This window comes from Platichthys flesus, chromosome 11, assembly GCF_949316205.1.
Source record: "Platichthys flesus chromosome 11, fPlaFle2.1, whole genome shotgun sequence".
In the NCBI taxonomy this organism is placed as follows: domain Eukaryota; kingdom Metazoa; phylum Chordata; class Actinopteri; order Pleuronectiformes; family Pleuronectidae; genus Platichthys; species Platichthys flesus.
This window is the reverse complement of record NC_084955.1, coordinates 11,703,990-11,722,520: the sequence shown is the minus strand read 5'-3', so window position 1 is coordinate 11,722,520 and position 18,531 is coordinate 11,703,990. Positions and strand designations below refer to the sequence as shown.

General features: G+C 40.6%; 2 protein-coding genes across 2 annotated transcripts in view; both read left to right on the top strand.

Moving 5' to 3' along the window:
* Window positions 1-1,394: 1,394 nt before the first annotated feature.
* LOC133965275 (transcription factor E2F3-like) lies at window positions 1,395-13,982 on the top strand. Its single transcript, XM_062399746.1, has 8 exons — window positions 1,395-1,917; window positions 3,859-3,976; window positions 5,301-5,431; window positions 5,571-5,659; window positions 7,234-7,392; window positions 7,795-7,909; window positions 9,049-9,190; window positions 10,025-13,982. Exons 1-8 carry the CDS (start codon window positions 1,636-1,638, stop codon window positions 10,315-10,317), a joined length of 1,329 nt encoding a protein of 442 aa, XP_062255730.1. The 5' UTR covers window positions 1,395-1,635; the 3' UTR covers window positions 10,318-13,982.
* A 2,711-nt stretch (window positions 13,983-16,693) lies between these two features.
* cdkal1 (CDK5 regulatory subunit associated protein 1-like 1) overlaps window positions 16,694-18,531 on the top strand; it is a 224,467-nt gene continuing 222,629 nt past the window's right edge. Inside the window, exon 1 of the mRNA XM_062399418.1 lies at window positions 16,694-16,838. The gene's annotated coding sequence lies outside the window, so the exon portion shown is untranslated. The remainder of the gene's footprint in view (window positions 16,839-18,531) is intronic.

Here is an 18,531-nt window from a genome sequence, read left to right as displayed (position 1 = left end):
TGAAAAAAAAATAAATGACCTATTTTATATAACTTTAAAAAAATCTATGAATAACTCATGTGCATTTTACATCCCATCCAAATTAACTTATAGTTAAACTTATTAACACCTTGTGTCATCGATGTGTTTCTACAAAATTGGAAACCAGTTTGCAAACTAAGACCAGTTTCAAAATATGAGGAGATATGAAAAGATGATGACATATAGTATATAGCAACAATTGGATTTTTGACAGACAATAGCTTTTAGTAAGTGACCTTTCTATGACATTCTGTGACTTTGCTCTATAGTTTAACAAAGTGAATGCAGGCCTGTACCCCTGCTATGTAATATTAAATTTAAATATAGTTTTGCTTTGAGTCCACCAATATGAACATTTGTATTTAGTATCATCTGCACTTCTTACTTCACTAATGTGGCCAACTCATTCAAACTGACCACAGCAATATGAGGAGATGAGTGATTGTTTATAGGAATGCTGATGCCTCTTGGTTGCGTGATCTTCTGTGACTCTGCTTTGCAGTTTGACAAAGTTATTTTGGGCCTAATCCTGGTAAAAATAAAAGATGTGTAATATTTCTACTTGTTGTCAGCTTCATTCTAAGACGGACCAATGGGTTTTGCTTTGAGTCCAACTGTGCAAACAGTATAATGCATTAGGAAATAATAAAGGGATTATAGAGTCCCAGAGATCTTTGTAGAAAACACAATGCCCTAAACTCAAACATGACACTGACAGTGTGTTTATTTTGTACTATTTTGTAATTCATCTTTTACTTTGTATTTAGTTTTGTCTCCATTATCCATCATTTTTACCACATAAAACACAGATCACAACAACCTCAGTAGAATAGTATTTAATGATCCAGTATTTATCATGAGGTTATCATTCAGAAATGCAGTATCCCACAAAATAAATTTGGAAAGCTAGGTTTAATGTCAGGTGTGGCGCTAAAATACCCGAAGCTGCTTCTCTTGTAAACTTTAGAATAGACACATATGTTGTAGCATTATTTTACTGTATCAGAAGAAAAGCAGATCAACATCAAATAATATTAAGCTAATGTAAAGTAGATTATATTGGTAAGTACATCGTGTTTTCTGTTTAGTTGTAGGTTGTTTAATTTACCACTTCACTGTCTGTTGATCAATTGCGCCACCTAGAGCCCTGTCAGAGAACATGCGAGGCGTGACTGGTGACGACGCCTGTTTACAACTGCCAATGAACACGTGGCGCCCTGGATCCTGCGCCACCATTGGTCGGCGCGGCACCAAAGTGGGTGGAGACTGGTTTCGGACCCGCCAATAGCGCGTGACATGCTAATTTGGTTTGAAAATTTCCCGGGAAATCTGAGTTTCGCGGGAGGGCTCTTGAGCGCGTAAACCGTATCCCTTCATTCATCAGGCCGTTTCCTGAAGCCATTTCTGGACGGGAGAAACGAGAGTTGCGCTACTTTTTAATCCGTTGCATCTGCCTAAATGCACGTTCTTAAAGAAAAATACTTGACAGAAGTCGATGGATCAGACTTCCAGCTTCACTTCGGTCTGATTATTTTTGAAATTATTGCGGCGGATTAGCGGCCACACGGGCTCGAAAGTACGGAGACGAGAAAGGGGTTACCCCGAGTACGCAAGATGAGAAGAGGGCTCTCCTCGGCTCCGGACAAAGTGATTTTAGCGGGGGTCGGGGGCTCTGCTCTGGACAATAATATCATTTTAACCACGCTCTCGGATCGTTTAAACCCTGGACAACCCAGCGCGACGTACTTCCAAATAATCACCACCTCACCGTCTTGCAACGTTACACAGACATCAAATGTGTGTTTATCCGAGCCGCAGATAAACAACATTTACACAACTCCACAACAGGCTGCAGCAAACGGAGGGGGACAACGACCGGCTCTGGGGAGACCGCCGGTAATAATCTCTAAACACAGCTCGTTTGAAAACCTTAGCTTGCTACTAGTAGCTACGAAACACGGCTGAAGGTTAGCCGGCTAGCTTAGCCGAGCTTGTTGTCTTCGGGCAGCTAACGCTACTAGCTACTTAGCCAGGGCATTCCCACGACTCAGCCCCAGCGCGGCGGCTAACTAACCACGGCTAGCTGGGTTACCAGGCTGGGCTGGTGGAGTGGTTCGTCGGCTGCATGGAGGCGAACGGGCGAGTTTGAGTTAGTTTGTGAGGACGCGGTGCTGTCATGTAATAGCGTGCTAGGCTAACTTCATGGTGCTTGTTTGAGTGCGCTTAACCCCGGCAGGCAGATGGAAACATTGGTAAGAGATGAGTAACGTTAGCGGTGGCCTAGTGGCTGATTTCGTTTTGGGGGGTTGGGGGGGGATTTGTTGGGCAGCTCAGCTCCCAGTTAGCTCATTTGTCTCGCTTAATACCAACACACGAGGGGCTAAAGTTCCACAGCTAAACATTGACCCCAGCTTTTGGAGCAACTGGGCAGATATTCCTCCCAGTCGTCCCCTGAAGATGCGAGCAGAACTTGGATGAAGCTTGGAGAAATGTGTTAGCTCCCCCATGCTAGTCGCTGTGTAGATTATCAGAGGACAACATTAACCCTCGTTGTCGCCCTTGACCTTAATTTTTATGCACGGATGTCTCGTGTCCCTTCTCTTCTGTGAATAAAGTGCCAACGCTGTGGAGCCGTTCATGCAAAAAGTAAAGTGAAACTTGACTTAGTTGGGTTTTTTTTGGTGCTGCTGCACGTTTCCTGTAATCTCAACGTGCACAAACCACACAGGAATAGTTTGATCAGAACTCTGGGTGTTGGTTGTTTTTTGTTTGGTGTGTTTGTTTCATCTCTAATGAACTAAAGCAGAATGTGCATCTCAGGCTGGAGCCATGAGCAGGCAGGGGGTGAGGGGAGCTGCTTGCTGATATAAAATGGCTGACATTTTGGCTGTCAACAGAGGACATATTATTTCCTTTATATCAGGTCCACACCAAGGTTTAACCATGAGTGAAACTATATACCTACTGCGGGTCAACAGACTTCTCATCTACCAGGGGTTTAGAGGGAAATGCAGTAAAGCAGCACTCTGAAACTGGCCTGTTGCTAAAAGACAGTAAAACAGGATGGATTCTTGTCAACACATGCATCTTAATGGTTGATGATTATAATTGATCACCAATACACCACCATGTAACAGTGATGATGACCAGAAGGCCAATTTATACTGGCTGTAGGAAACTTATTCAGTGTTTCACTAATAAACAGTAAAACGTTGGTTTAACAGTGTTTGTCGTCCATCAATTGCAACATAAAGGATCAAGGATGTTGACCATGTTGTTAAATAGGCTCATACATGTTAGATTCATGTGTTTACGTGGATTACTGAGTCTGAGACAATCGACAAATCTGTTTAGTCATGGTAAGCTGGGAACTTGGCTGAAGTGAGTTTGTAATCATTTGTTAAACACTGGTGAGCCACAACTTTGACTTTGAGATGACTGTAGACATCAGATGAACCATAAGCTCACACGTGGCCGTTCAGCTTCCATTGTGAGTGCTATCACCACCTTCTTTCCTCAACGTGGAAAAGAAGAAATCAAAAGCGGGTTTTGACACATCAGATGTGTGTGTGTGTGACACGATGTCACCAAGATACAGTGGAATTTTGATGAAAAACTTCTAATGTCCTCATGGTTCCTACTGGTTATAGGAAATTTAATGGAAATGACTGCAAACATGCCGCCTCTGTTATACTTGCATTGATTTAGGTTCTATCCATTATAGACATTGAAGATAGACTCAAAGCTGTAGTGCATCATTGTTACCCGTGAGGACCTGTCAGATGAAGGCGAGAACACAAATACCTGCTTTTAACCATATTTCTTTTGACTTTCTAGGCAAAAAGGCGGTTGGCGCTCGATGATTCCGATCACCAGTACCAGTCAGAAACAGCCAGAACCCCCAAAAGACGAGCGGCAGCAGCGACCAATGGAGGACGGTTAAAGACACCCAGAAGTAAGAAGCTATAATAATATGAAATATAATAACTCTCTGACATCCAGTTAGTACGTTAAAGCCAATATTCACAGCAAAGTGATTCAGGGTTATCCTGTGGGAGTAGTGGACCACACCAGTCTTTATACACAGTAACAGGCTCGTTGCAGCTGCATTGCACAGTTTTTTCAATTAAAACGGATTCACATTTTGCTGAACATGAGTGTTGACATCATCAACAAGATCTAAAGAACCAGTTCATTCTCCATTTTCGCAGCATCAGCACTTTTTCTTGTGGTTTCATGGTTCCCGGTTTTAGTCTTAGAATAAATTGTATCACATGTGAGTCGCACGTAAAAAGTAAAGTCTCTATGGTGTCTAAATTAGGTTATATACCAAATATGACAATTTAAATGTAATCCCTTGAATCTCACTGAAGAAATTGGTTTGTTCCAGAAAAGCCACTGGAGCTGAAAGTAACACACAGATTAGAAAATTGTTGTTTGTCTCTCTGTGTAAACACAGTTTGGCCACAACATAAAACCCTCATGAACCCTCAATGGGGAAAAACAGACATGAAATAAATCTTTCCAGGCCTCTACCTCCTGCTCAGTTTACTGAAGTTGGATATTATTGGGAAAAAAGAAACTTTGCACCCTAGTTGCTGTGTTCATGTTGCGTGGTCAGCCCCTATATTGCAGTAATGTTAGATATCATTGACTCCAGCCACAGGATGTTGAGGAGATTGAGGTCAGGGGGCTGCTGCGACCCCTGTGCTCCTCTAAAGTACTGTAACTGTTGAATGAGAGGAACTGATGATATCAGCTCATAGCTACCGATAACAAAATACACAAACAGTGGGTAAGGATCTGAACGTTATACTTTACTTAAAATGTTTCCAGCTGGCAATTTGCAAAATCTCAAGTCCCAGTCCGTTGCTTGACCTGTCGTGCAGCCTTTGTTCCCCTTTTCATGTAAGTCACACATCCTCAGCTGATTGCGGCTGATTGAGTCATTTGCCTCTGCCATTTCCTACTGGGGGAAAAGAAAAACACAAAATGACCCCATTTTGTTTAGGAACATTATGATGTGTTTTAGGTATTAAATGTTTCACCGGACCTGGGACAAAAACTGCCATGTTATTAAACATACTTCCTAATAGTTGGAACTACAAAGTTGGATTTGTTTAATCTTTAATCTATTTTTGATGACTCTGAGATAATGAGAAAACTGTGATTTGACTCATTCACATTTTTCTGCTTAAATTAAATATAAAGATCAATGATGTTAAACATTGTACGTCCTCTCTTTTTCCCCTTTGCCTGCTTCCTCTTCTTCGTCTCAGCACCCAAATCTCCCCCAGAGAAGACACGGTACGACACCTCCCTGGGCCTTCTAACAAAGAAGTTTGTGGACCTCCTTGCTCAGTCTTCTGATGGCGTCTTGGACCTCAACCTCGCTGCTGAAACCTTACAGGTATTTTTAATCTTTTAATGTTTCCTCTGCGTGCATTGGATGAGAAAATGGGTTCTATCAGGGATACGGTTTTGTTCTCAATTTAATGTTTGTTTATTTAGACAAAAAACATAAAAGACTACTTTGTCTCTACTTTCAGGTTCAGAAGAGGCGGCTTTATGATATCACCAATGTACTCGAGGGCATTCACCTCATCAAGAAGAAATCAAAGAACAACATTCAGTGGATGTAAGTGCTCATTTTTTTCACTTGGTCGTGTTCAGTACATTCTGGATCATATTTTTCTGAAGACTTTTTGTCATACCCACAATAATTTGGAAGAAATGTGAGTACATGATGTGACAATTTTTCTGGTACCTCTGTGTTTTCTTCCTCCACCTCTGCTCCTTTCTTGTTATTCATACTTTGTCTCCTTCCTTTCCTGCCATCATAATCCTGACCAGGCCGACTCTCACCAGGGTCTGCTCTGTTGCATGGTGCACCAATATCAGAAAAGTATCACAACCCCCAATAAAATAGATCTACTGGACACAATTTCTAGTTTCAATCTTGTGAAATTAGATCTAAAAATGTCATTTGTGCGTCGGGGAAAGACATTTTTTTGGCGCCCATTTTAGAAGATCAGAGAGGCCACACTCCCCTGCTTGAGCCACACCTGTACCGATTCGCGGTCTTGTCTACTCACGTCCTGCACTTAACAGAATAAAAGACAGGGAAGATTCAAACGTTTTCAACCCGTTTCAAAATAAACGCACTGAAGCATTTCTGCATTCCCATTCATTCATTTGCATTTCGGGAAAAGTTAGCTTGACTGGTTGATGCAGGTATTCATACTATAGAGTCCTGGTATTTGGTTGCGTACATGGACCTATTTTATTTGAGGAAATCCTGTAGTTGTACCAGAAACTTCAAGTAGGCACAGAACCTGTGTGAACAAGAGACGTGCACTACATGCAGCAGATCAGCGACACAGCCATGCATTGCACAAGCACCCTGTGTGGCCCAAGGCATTAATGAAAGCTTGGTCTTGCACTTTTATATCTGAAAGCTGTATCCTCAAACATAACAGCAGTCCTGTGCAGAGAGTTTGATCACAAGGCTTTACACATTATTTATGTCACAACCTATAAACTGAGCAGAATGTGTCAGCTTTGCAGTTTAAAGTGTTTTAAGGTCTCAGGATAGTTATTCTTGGGTTGATGTGTTTTGAATGGTTTTGGCCAGTAAACGGCTTTGGCGTGTTCCTTGGTCTTCAGAGAACAGGCGAGCAGGTGGCTGCGTGCAAGCTTTCGCCGCATCATGTAGTTTGGGTATAAGGATACCGTGCCACAATCTGCTCAAGTAGAGCAAAGTTAATTATATCTTCATCTGTCCATTTATCACTGAGAGCACACGATGACTAGGAATAGGCCATAAAGCATCCTTGAAAGTATTAAGTGTAGTAGGTGAACCCTGAATGCTTTTAGTATATCGTAACTCTAGTTTATTTGTCTTAAGGCCTATTGTTGATTTTCCCTTCATTGGTTCATTGATTAATTCACTGTAAAAGTCACTTAACCTGCAGATGTCCATAGCTGAGTATTTGAGTTGATTTTCTCTTGAATGACTGTAATGACAAAGCATTTAACAGTTGAACATATTTTGAATTGCTCTTATTTTATGACCCACAACAGTTTTGGTATTTTGACTTTCTTCACAAAGGAAAATATTTCCCTGTTGAAAATACTGTTTTCATGACCCAAGTAAAAAAGGTTCTACATGTGTATTTAATTTGCTATGTTTCAATCTTCTCTCACCTTTAGGGGCTGCAGTCTGTTAGAGGTCGAGGGAGCGTTGAGCCAGAGACAGCGGCTGACCACGGAGGTTTCCGAGCTAGGAGAAGAAGAACAGAGGCTCGAACAACTCATCCAGAGATGCAGCCTGGATATGAAACACATGAGCGACTTGCAGAGCAGCCAGAAATATCCTTTTGTCTTTAGTTTCCATGGCCTTAGAAAGTTAAAAATGACCTCAGTTACCTCATTTTTTTTAATGGCGTGTGATAAGATCTCATGATTCTGTAGGTAGATATCATTTTTAGAGACCCCATGAAATATTTTTCGGCTCGTCACTTGCCCTTTGGGATGAATTGGGAAATGTAAATATCGGCTATGCAAATAATATTAGATTGATTGCCACATAAATAAACTTTTATTTTTTTACAGTAAAATGATTCATCCAACGCCCACCAGCATGTGCAGAACCAGTTTAGATAGTTGCCGTCTCGTAATGAACATATTGGGGCATGTGTAAAACACATGGGTTCAGTATAAGTATCAACATGTGCTCACGTTGTGGTGTTACTTCTTTAACCCAGTCTTCACATATGCCTATGTAACATACCAAGACATGAAGCAGCTGGGACACCTCAAAGATCAGACTGTTATTGTTGTGAAAGCGCCAACAGACACCAAACTAGAAGTACCAGACCCTGATGAGGTGTGTATACACGAACAATGCACAAAAACATTCCAAACAAAGGCAGTTTGTCCTTGATGACATTCCTTGTACTTGTTCACTTCTCATCTGACCCATGACTTGTATTTCATTGAAAGGAACAGTTTGTTTGTCTGACCCTTTTGTTAGGGTTTTGTTTGTCTGAGTTTTAAACTTCCACCAGGTTTTGTGGACATGCTTGTCTGAAAAAATGAATCTGCCTCCATGTTTTTAACAAAGTGAGGTGCATGGATTGCCATGCTTCCAGTTCAGTCAAAGATGTGTCTTTGACTGAACTTGAGCACATAAGCTGCTTTCAGACATGCACTGAACTTCGGCGATCCTCTGCAGAGGGTGTACGTGTGAACACAAATGTCAGAGTGAGAGCCTCCGCAGTTTCCGTAGACTTTCTCCGCCTTGCTAGTGTAATGTCAGCAGAAAGTCTGCAGAAGTCAATGTGAGAACATTGCAGTCGATCCCCCGCTGGATTCCCAGAGAGCGAGTGGGAGAACGCGACAGACACACAAAGAAACAAATATCTGTGGCTGAAAAAGTGATGTCACTCGGGTAGAAGATGTCAAGAGAGTTGGTGCTGATGAGAGCTGGTGTTAATGTGCAGTTAACCAAACTCCGTAAAGGAATCACTCGGTACATCCTGCCTCTGTCAGCTGCACCACCTGTAGACCCAATTTTACAGAGTTCCACCACAGAACATTTCTGAAAACGGGTACACTGGCATCAAATTTTGAAACTGTTAAAAGATAGTAAAACGTTTATTTCTCTAACGTTTGACTGCAAGGTGGTATTTAAATAATTTTTATAAAAACTCAAAATGGACACAGCGCATGTTTGAGGAAGTTAAGTTCCCCCCTTACAGAGTTGGTGTTGCTGATTTGGTTTTACAAGACATTGGAGCATGACGTCTCAGTATCTAAAGCTGTTGCATGGTCTATAACAAAATTGCTGTCGCAGTTTGCACAGTTTTGTGGATCAGTTACTATGTGCATACCGTTGAGGACCATGTGGAAACCAGACTCTATTTTCTAACCCTTCAAGCATCTGTCTTTCCATCATATCAAGTGCACTTCTGTCAGTTTTCTAACTTGAACTCAAGGATCTGTATATATATCTTTCCCCTCCAGAGTTTGTCCGTCCATCTGACCAGCACCAAAGGTCCTATCGAAGTCCTGCTGTGTCCAGAGGAGGAGAATGACCCCAGGAGTCCTGTAAAAAATGGGAACACAGACATCAACGGGAACTCTCCTTTTCTCAAAGTCCTTCAAGGTTTGTTTCAGATCAACATAGGCAGGTAGCTGTGTTTTACAAGCTGAGGTTTGTTAGACTTGACTACATCTGCCTCAATGTGTCAGTGGTCAGTTTTATATTTACATTATAGAGAATTTTATTTATTTATAAGCAAGATAGTTGGTGAGAATTTGTCTGTGGCATATGGGCAGCGTTTCCTACAGTATTTATTTCGGACTCATTCCGATTAGTGTTCTGTGTTGCTCAGCACAGGGTCCTTTTAAGGCTGATAAGGATGATTTTAAGTCATGGGAGTTAAAGTCACGTTAACATTGAGCTTAGTGTACAACGGAGTTTGATCATTAGTTATGGATTATTCTAACTTGACATATTGGCAATATACCAGTTTTTGGTCTAGTGTTGATAGATTACCAATCTGGGTATTGACAAAGCCTTCAGGTGTCGTCATCTGTATCAAATTTACTGACAGACTAAACAACCAGTACTGTGCCTATAAGGGAGAATTAATACATTTTCTAACCCTACTACCAAAATGTGTTGGGACAGTCCTGCTTGCTTGTAAAGTCTGACAATAAGCAAGTTGAAGTTAATAAACACTGATGCCAGTCTTGCTGTTTGGCATTTGTCCTGGCCATGGCTATCTAAACTGTCTGGTTAACAATTGGATCCAAACTGTTAAATAATCAACTTGCTGGTATCCATGCGGCTGTTCATTCACTAGTACAACCAAACAAACCGTCTATGTTACACCCAGAAGTCGAATTTGGTTTCTAGTGCAACAAGCATTATAACACATTAAATGTCATGGCCCGATAAAGATAATCACCTGTTGACTCCATTTTCCTCTCACAGATCCCAGCTGCACGGCCAATTCTCCCGGCAAAAACCTGGCTCCACCTTCCTCCACCTCAGCAGTCTCTGTGACGACTCTGTCCCCCATTTCGTCCCCTTACACCAGTCTCCTCCAGCAGACAGAAGACCAGATCCCTGCCTCCTTGGGACCTTTCTTGAATCTTGTGCCCCAGCTTCTGGACCAAGAGGACTACCTTTTAGGTTTGGGAGACGACCAGGGGATTAGTGATTTGTTCGAAACCTATGACTTTGATAAAATACCCTCCTGCCTGGATGACCTCCTGTGCAGCTAGCATTGGCTAACAGTAATTCAGATAAAGCGCATGCAAGTGAGGTGGAGAAAAGTGAGGATTTTTGATGCCTGTGACTGAATGTGTAGTTAATGGAAGTCAATTTTAAATAGATGGGAGAGGAAGCGATGAGCACCCTTTTCAGTCCCGGTGGGAGGAAAAGCCATGTTCTCTTATGGTGTGCGAGATGAACAGCCTTGAAGCATTTCATACGAAGACACGACTGATCAGTGTGCAGACATATCCATTAATCCAGGTCTCAGGCTATGTAAGGCCTCCAGTGTAGCTGAGCATTGGTGGACATCTGAAAGCCTTTTCTGTCTGGTTGATTATAAACAGCAAGGGGAAGGATTTCCACCTTGCTTTGTTGTCACGTCACTGCACCGAGAGGAGTTTGAAAATACCCCCACATTACCTGGCATTAACACACATGCTCTGTGACTGGGCTTAGCATCTATGCCCCTGAGGTGCATTTACAATCGGTTAAACACTGAACCTTTGGTAAAACCCTCTCAAGAGCAGGGAAGATGAAAACTGTGTTTACTGTTGAAGGATGCTGCATCTGAGGATTTGTCAGGCTTGTAAATCTGTGTTTTGGCAACGAGAGAATGTTGTTAGTTCCCACTGATGCATCTTTTGTCCGTTTTCCAAATTCTTCCAGGTAATCCATCCTGAGATGTAACCACAAGTTTAAAATGTGTTAATGTCAAGTGTATTGGGGCAGAAGAGATGCTAAAGAAATCTTAATGGTTGGATCTGTGATTGACTGCTCATACTGTTGGCTGTTTGAAAGGCATTTCTCATTGTTCGCATGTAGACAATTTTAGAGGTTAAAATAAATATGAAATGGAAAATGGGGCAATTCTGGTGCGAATCATCCATGTAACAGTTGTTAATTTACATTTGGGTTAGGCAGGGTTAGGCTTTGATCCCCTCTCCTGACCGACACTTTTCAGGATGGTTCTGGTGTACTTTAAAGCTCTACTTAGAGTGGCATGAGGGACTGTGTTTGGTGTGCCTCAGGTAAATTTTCAAATTTAAACTGTAAAAAAAAAAAGCAATGGTATGTACGGCCTAAATGCTCTTAAGAAAGACGAGCATGCAGTCTTTTATTTTTTTACCTGTTACCCTGATCAGCCGTACACCTTCTGATCGATTGGCCATCCTGCAGTGACAAATGAAAACGTTGAACAAAGAGATGTCTAACCTTGCATAACAGAGGCCAGAGAAGCCCTCCCTCCTGGGTAGATTTGGATTAAACAAAAACACCTGATGTACAAACTTGAAAATTGTTCTTAAGTCGTCCAGCCTTATCCCTATTTGTGAATTCATTACCGAAACTCCCTCTTTCTCGCTTCTTCTCACACGTTCCTGCCATAGTAATCAGAAGCTGCTATAACAAAAACTTCCCATAAAGCCTCCTCAGTTAGACTGTGTGCTGTGAAATTACACTGTGGTTTGAGCTTATCGCAAACATTTGACTTTGAACCACTTGATGCACACGCTGCCCACTCAGTGTGGACTGAAAGCAGTGGAGGAAAGACGACAGGTGAGTATTAGTCTTTTTAGGTTTAGTAAGTGTTGAATTTTAATGGATTTTAATACTGTAGAATTATCTAATTATATCATGGTCACCTAAGAAACTGCCACTAAATTAGGCTTGATTGAAGGGCTCTTTTCACCATAACAAATTCAAATTCAGTACCACAAAGTCTTGGTAACATATTGGGGACTTGGTGAATTAGGAACTGCAAGGATGTGATTAATTGGTTTCTCCCTATAGGTATGAGGAGAACTGTTGCTTTTCACGTCTAATAGCTTCTTGCGTTTGACACCATTCCCGGTAATAACAGAAAACAAACATCTTGTGTGAAACCCTTGGCTTTAAGCCGCAGGACCTATCGCTGCTGTTAGTTGTAACTCCTCCCCGACCTGATTGATATGCGCTCGAGTACTTTGCGTATGCAGCATGTGTGAGTTAACGTCTAAAGATCGAGCTTGCTGAAGAGTAAGCCTGCCATGTGTAAATTGATGTACAGTTTTCTAAATTTTTCAGTGCACAAGGTACTGTAGGCTACCTCTCACTTAATGTTTGACTATAGTAATAGGGTGTAGAGGTAAATGCCATAGTGTGTTGGAGTGTTTGAATTCCCCCTTTGTCATCGAAACTACATTATTTTGATTTTGTGATATGGGATATTACATCGCACTTTGGAGGTGTGCAAGATTCCACTCATGGCCGATGTAGTAATGAGAATGCCGTTACTCTTAAAATGGCCTCTTGCTGTCACATCTTAAATTTGAAAACTGGGGTGCACATTTGATAAATGGTTAAGTGGAAAAATGTATTGCAATATTTCTTTTGGTTGTGTTTATTTGGATGTGTTCCATACGTTTTTTTTGCATCTCATTGTCCTAATGGATAAGATTTACACATTCAATAATGCAGGTATTTCTTCAAAGTTAGCCTATCATCCCTTTTAAGAGACATAGCCTGTGTGTCTTTATACACCACGGAACCAGGATCGGTTTCCTGGTCGCCCATTGCTGACGTGTGAAGGGAGCTTTGCTTCTGTGACACCGTGTGTCCGTTTTACTTTCAGAATGATGTGAGGGAGTCTGACTAACCTTTCCTATTTTTGGGGCTTTTCTGCCATTTTCACTTTCAGAATTTTGAAGCCTGTCGAAAGAAGTAGTTTCTCTGCTAGTAAACCTGAACCGTATCCATGCATTTGAGGAGAAAACACGGTTTCTTAGTCTGCAGAACTTTATGAAGTTTGTGTCCCTATCATACGTGACTGAAATTGGACTTCAACACACAGAAATGCTGTGGTTCACAAAACATTTTCCTATAGGCATATTTATATCTGTATTTTATGTATTTATGGAAAAGTCTTATTTGTTTTCCCCAGTTTGGCCCACTAACCATATTTCTTGCTATTTTCTCAGTCCCTTTACATCAGGAATGAGATTTTCCTCCATCAATTACAAGCGACCAGAATCTGGTCATAATATTTTACCCACTTTTATGTGATGGAAACATGAAATTGGGAGATTGTACCTTTCCACTGGTTTCGAATGGAATGTTAAAAGATTGTAATGCACTGCTAATTAAATGCGTTATGGTTGTTCCTTAAAATGACATTTCCAATATGCGATTCTGTGTGATTAGACCTTGCAGAAAGTTATCGTTAGGCTAAACAGTCAACTATAGTCCAGATTGTAACAGCATTGTTATTCCTGCTATTTTTCTTATGGCTATTCTTAAGCTGTTACCAAATACAATAGACTGATCCATGAATATTCTGTTATGGCTAAGTGAAAAGTTAACTGTTTGCTGGGAAAGAATTGACTGTAAAATTATAATATTGATGCCTGTTTCCACTAATTACGAAAAAAAACAAAAAACAAGCTGTAATATCGCATTACATTTTCTTTTTGCAATCTGAAGGCATGGGTGAAAGTATCTGTGTGCAGTTGAATGTTAAAATAATTTGATGTTTTTGACGTGTGTTGTTCAGTTATATAAACGGTTTCTTTAACATCTGTTCAAATGCGGAATATGAGTTGTATTTGTTGCCGGGGGGAGGGTGAAATGGATTTGTTTTTTGTACTTTGGGCGTTTGTAATTGAAAATTTGAATAAAGAATATAAATAAGGAATTCAAACTTTGTTTCAGATTGGTCTTTACTGTGCAAATGTTTTTACTGACAGACCGTGAGGCCCTATTGAAATTGTAAGGATCAATATAAATATAATATTAAAATAATTTGCAGATAGTGGCTTGTTGAGTACATTTGTATTCTTTTATAAATCTTGATGTATTCTGGTTGTACATCAAATTGCCCTTGAAGGATATTAAAGATTTTCTTTTATGGACATCTTTAGTTTATCAGAAGCTGCACAAACCAAACTAGAGCAGCAGAGGAACCCAGCAGTCAGCAGGGGGCAGCCTCAGGACATAACGGCAGACTGTGATTCTGGTAAGGCGTCCGAAGACAAGGTTGGAAAAGTACTGGGTTATTCTCTAAAAATAGGTTTTTAAAGTGTTAAATCATCCAGTATCTAAAAGCCAAAAATATTTAAGTAACTTTTAAGTAAGGCTGTCAAATATATGTAGTAAAGTAGAAAATATTTTCTCTGAAGTGTTTATCAAAAGTAACATAAAATGACACAGACACACACTGCAATTTGTCCATCGTCTTATTGTGCTTATGGCAATCATCAGTTGGTGTGGCCTAGTTGGTAAATCGTTTGCTTTACAACAAGAGGAACCCGGGTTTGAAACCCACTCTTTCACATTCTCAAGTTGATCTCTTAAAATTGGCCTGATTTCTTCTATTAATTGAAAAATATATTATACTAAATTAAATCAATTAAATATAAAAACCGGAAAAAAAATACTGGCCCTAATTCCTGAGCAATGGACTAGTTCGGTACTGCGCAGGATGTGCGCAATAGGCTTCTGCGCAGGATGTGCCCAATCAATCAATCAAATTTTATTTGTATAGCCCATTTTCACAAATTAGATAGGGCTTTAACAGGGTGTGACATCCTCTGTCCTTAACCCTCAGCAAGAGTAAGGAAAAACTACTAAAAAACCTTTTAACAGGGTCAAAATACATAGAAACCTCAGAGAGAGCCACATGTGAGGGATCCCTCTCCCAAGACGGACAGAAGTGCAATAGATGCCACTTGGGCGCAGGATGTGCGCAGTAGGCTTCTAACACCGGGTTCACACCGGACGCGTAAGCGACGCCGAAGCGAGGCGTAAGCGCAGCGCCAATCCTCTGGCTCCCATCCACTCCCATGTTAAATCGTTGTCAATGAGTTGTTTGATCCTTGGAACATGTTGTATAAAGACAACACCAAGAAAGACAAATGTTGGGACGCTGTTGCAGTTACTTTTGGAGCAACAAGGAAGTATATGCTTGAAAAAAAATATTAAATGCCGTTTTTACTGCAGGCTGATAACGGCGCTTCGGCGACGCTACCGAGCCCGGTGTGAGCCCGGCGTAAGGAGGAGGAGATGTTTCTTTATTTGGAATGCGGCCACACTATTTCTCGGATATACAGCAGGAGCCACACTCGTATCACCTCCAGGTGGTCCGTCACTTATCGTTATACACACACTTTTAGCGTCTTCACCCACAATACCCAGGTGCACTACGTCACACACTACAAACTTTCCTTAAAGGGGCAGGCCATACCTGCAACACATCAGCTCTCGGTCTCATATACAGATGGCAAGAGAAAGCAGAAAGGGATTTTTACACACTGTCTGATAAAGATTCCGATAGTAAAGGCAAGGAGTAGTGATGGATAAGGTTTTCTTTAAAAAGTCTTTCATTCTCACTTTCCACCTTAAAACTATGACATGTACTGAGCTATGAACTAGTTCAGAATTTCAATGGTGAACTATGAACGTGAACTATTCATGTTTACTTGTATGAACTGAAATTTGAACTAGTTCATGAGAGGTGTGAACTTGCACAACACTGCCCGCAGCATCAGACAAACAGGTAATGACTGTGTTTGTGCAATCCCCCGACGTTGTTTGGTGATAAATGAACCACAACATTAGCGCCGCTGAAAACATAACGTTGCAACTGGTCCGACGTTTCCTAAAAAAAAAAAAAAAAAAACTCAGGGATTTCAAACTTGTCCAGCTGTTTACTGACGTTTGTCATGTTTTTTAAAGAGAGAGAGGTAGAGAGATACAGACAGACAGATAATTTAAAGGCAGTTTTACTGTTCTACAAATTAGACAAATGTGCACTAGTTTTGTTTGATTTAAAATCGTTATTATTGAAATGAAAGGTAGGTGTTAAGTTGAGCTACATGGTATATTACTAGTGTAATGCTGCTCATGCTTCAACTCTGTCAGAAAACAGTAAAAAAAATGTGTGTACTGTGTTGTCAGCTTTATAAAGATTATGTAAGTCACTCTTGATAATTATGCCCAACATTGATTCATCTCATTTACAAAATTTGCAGCATTATGCCAAGAAAAGAGAGACTCCAAAAGCAGAAGGACAGGGAACTGCAGCAAGCAGCTCAGGGTAGCAGCTCTCTTTAATCTTGGATCAGGCCTTCAACTAGTAAAACAAATGAGGGAGAATCAGTAACCCTACCTGGTCCAGAGGAGCCCATCACATAACTAACCCAACATATTATTTGGTTATTCAATATGGCCTTGTTTTGTCTGTTTTTGCCTGTTATTCATTTATGTATTCAAATTGATAATTTTGGTTAGTTTGTTAACAAAATAAAAATGTAAGTTGAAAATATCCTACTGTGTTTATTATTTATTTAATATTATTATAAATAATTTTGGCGATGGGTGCCCTTTTTCACACGCGACTAATTTGTCCCTCTTTCCGCACCGTCCCTACGTTCAAGTATGGCGGTTTGAGAGTTGTCTCAATGTTTTGAAGGCGTAAAGACTAAATTGTTTTCATTTTCAGACCACTCTAAGCGTAGGAATCCCATTTATCTGAACCAAGAACCACGTTACAACCGAGGTAAGAGACTTTAACAGCGCCTTAACCAGTCTTTCTGCTCAAATTGAAGGGCACGTGGGTAGTGGCTAGCTAGTGAGGCTAGCCATGCTAACAGGTAGCTCGGACACGTTAGACATCAAAATAAGATTCCAGGTTGTCAAAGAATCATCAAAATAAACCTGAACACACGTTTCTGGCTTGTATCGGTCAGCGGCAGCTAACGTAAATCACGTAGCGTGTGTGTTCAGCTAGTTTATAGGTGAACGTCAGGTGTAAACAGTGTCAACATTAGCTGGGAAGGTTACTATATCACCAACACAGGCTGGTTAACTTCAGTTTATATCGGAATTAACGGTCCACGTATCACCTGTAATCATGTTGTTAGCCTCACGTCCAGCCAATGGCTACAGCAGCAGTTGTGATAGAAGCTTATATTTTAGGAGATGCTTGCAAGAAAGTCAACTATTTTCTATAAAACGACAAACACACGAATTAATTGGCGAGGCTTCAGTGCCTTAGTTTTCACAACCCTAATTTTAGTCTTAGAGTTAATCCAAATGCAAACAGACGTTTCAGTAAATGGGATGTTTGACCTATTTGCTTATGGCTTACCTATGGCTTCAACTTTACCTTGTTGGTGGATTAGCAAAGGAATTCCATTCCTACACACAGTATAGAAATATAATGTGACTCATGTGAACTACAAGATGAGCTGAAGTTTATTTTTGTGTTAATAAACTTATCACAGGTGCTTTGCTGTCATTAGAATGACAGCATGGTTAACTCCATCTGTTTAGGTTGCGTCACACACAGAGGTTTAGAGCTCGTGGTCACTAATACAGCTGTCAGACCTGTGTCCAGCCGGCACTGGACCCATTCATGAGATGGCTGCTCTCCTACTGTCAGTCTTCAGATTCAAACGCTTCATACAAGGACCTGAGAATTAAACTGATGTTCACCGAACTGCTGGTCAATCCGCTCACCTTCTACACATCTCTCTATTTGTTGTTCACTAGTGCCTGTTCTAAACCTGCCTGTTGGGAACTGGCTGTTTGCTTTGCCTGAGGTGATGCTGGTAGCACATTTCTTCAAGAAACCATAGAAGGGACCTGTAGATATTGACCTGCTACTGTAAAACGAGCTGTTCACCTGTTAATTCAAAAGTTCAGTGAAGCTTGACTTTTCTGACTTTTGTTAATACTTCTTAAAGGAAGAAGTTGTCCTCAATAGAAAATATTGGAGTTCCACTGCAGTCTTTGTCTATAACCTGCCAAATAATAGGAGAAGAGAAACCAGATCGCTTGCCCCCTTAACCAGAAGTAATAATAAAGCAAATATATGCAACATAAATAAACAATTATAAGTTGCAGGCGAAATATAAACTTTGGCTCCTACATTAATAGTATTAAATGCATTGAGTGTCCAAATTTGAAACTGCACCTCACTGGGCCATTATTAATACTCATGCCAAGTGTGATGCTGATAAGATAACTGTTTTCATGATATAGGTTCCACGTACATAAATACAGACACACAGAATTATTAAATGAATCACTTCAAGTCCATTTATCATGAAGATATTGTGTACTTAACGTATTGTCATGAATTTAATAGAAACCGTTGAATCTTGTTTTTAATAGTCAGTGTGACGCACTGTAGATCTAAAAATATACTTTTTTTTATAAAAATACACACGAGTAAACCAAATGCACAA

What these genes read in the sequence shown, in the direction of transcription:
- LOC133965275 (XM_062399746.1), top strand. Translation starts at nt 1,636, where the DNA reads ATGAGAAGAGGGCTCTCCTCGGCTCCGGACAAAGTGATTTTAGCGGGG. An exon ending in CGGCTCTGGGGAGACCGCCG is followed by an intron (nt 1,918 to 3,858) that starts GTAATAATCTCT and finishes TTGACTTTCTAG; the next exon opens with GCAAAAAGGCGGTTGGCGCT. An exon ending in GACTTGCAGAGCAGCCAGAA is followed by an intron (nt 7,393 to 7,794) that starts ATATCCTTTTGT and finishes CCCAGTCTTCAC; the next exon opens with ATATGCCTATGTAACATACC.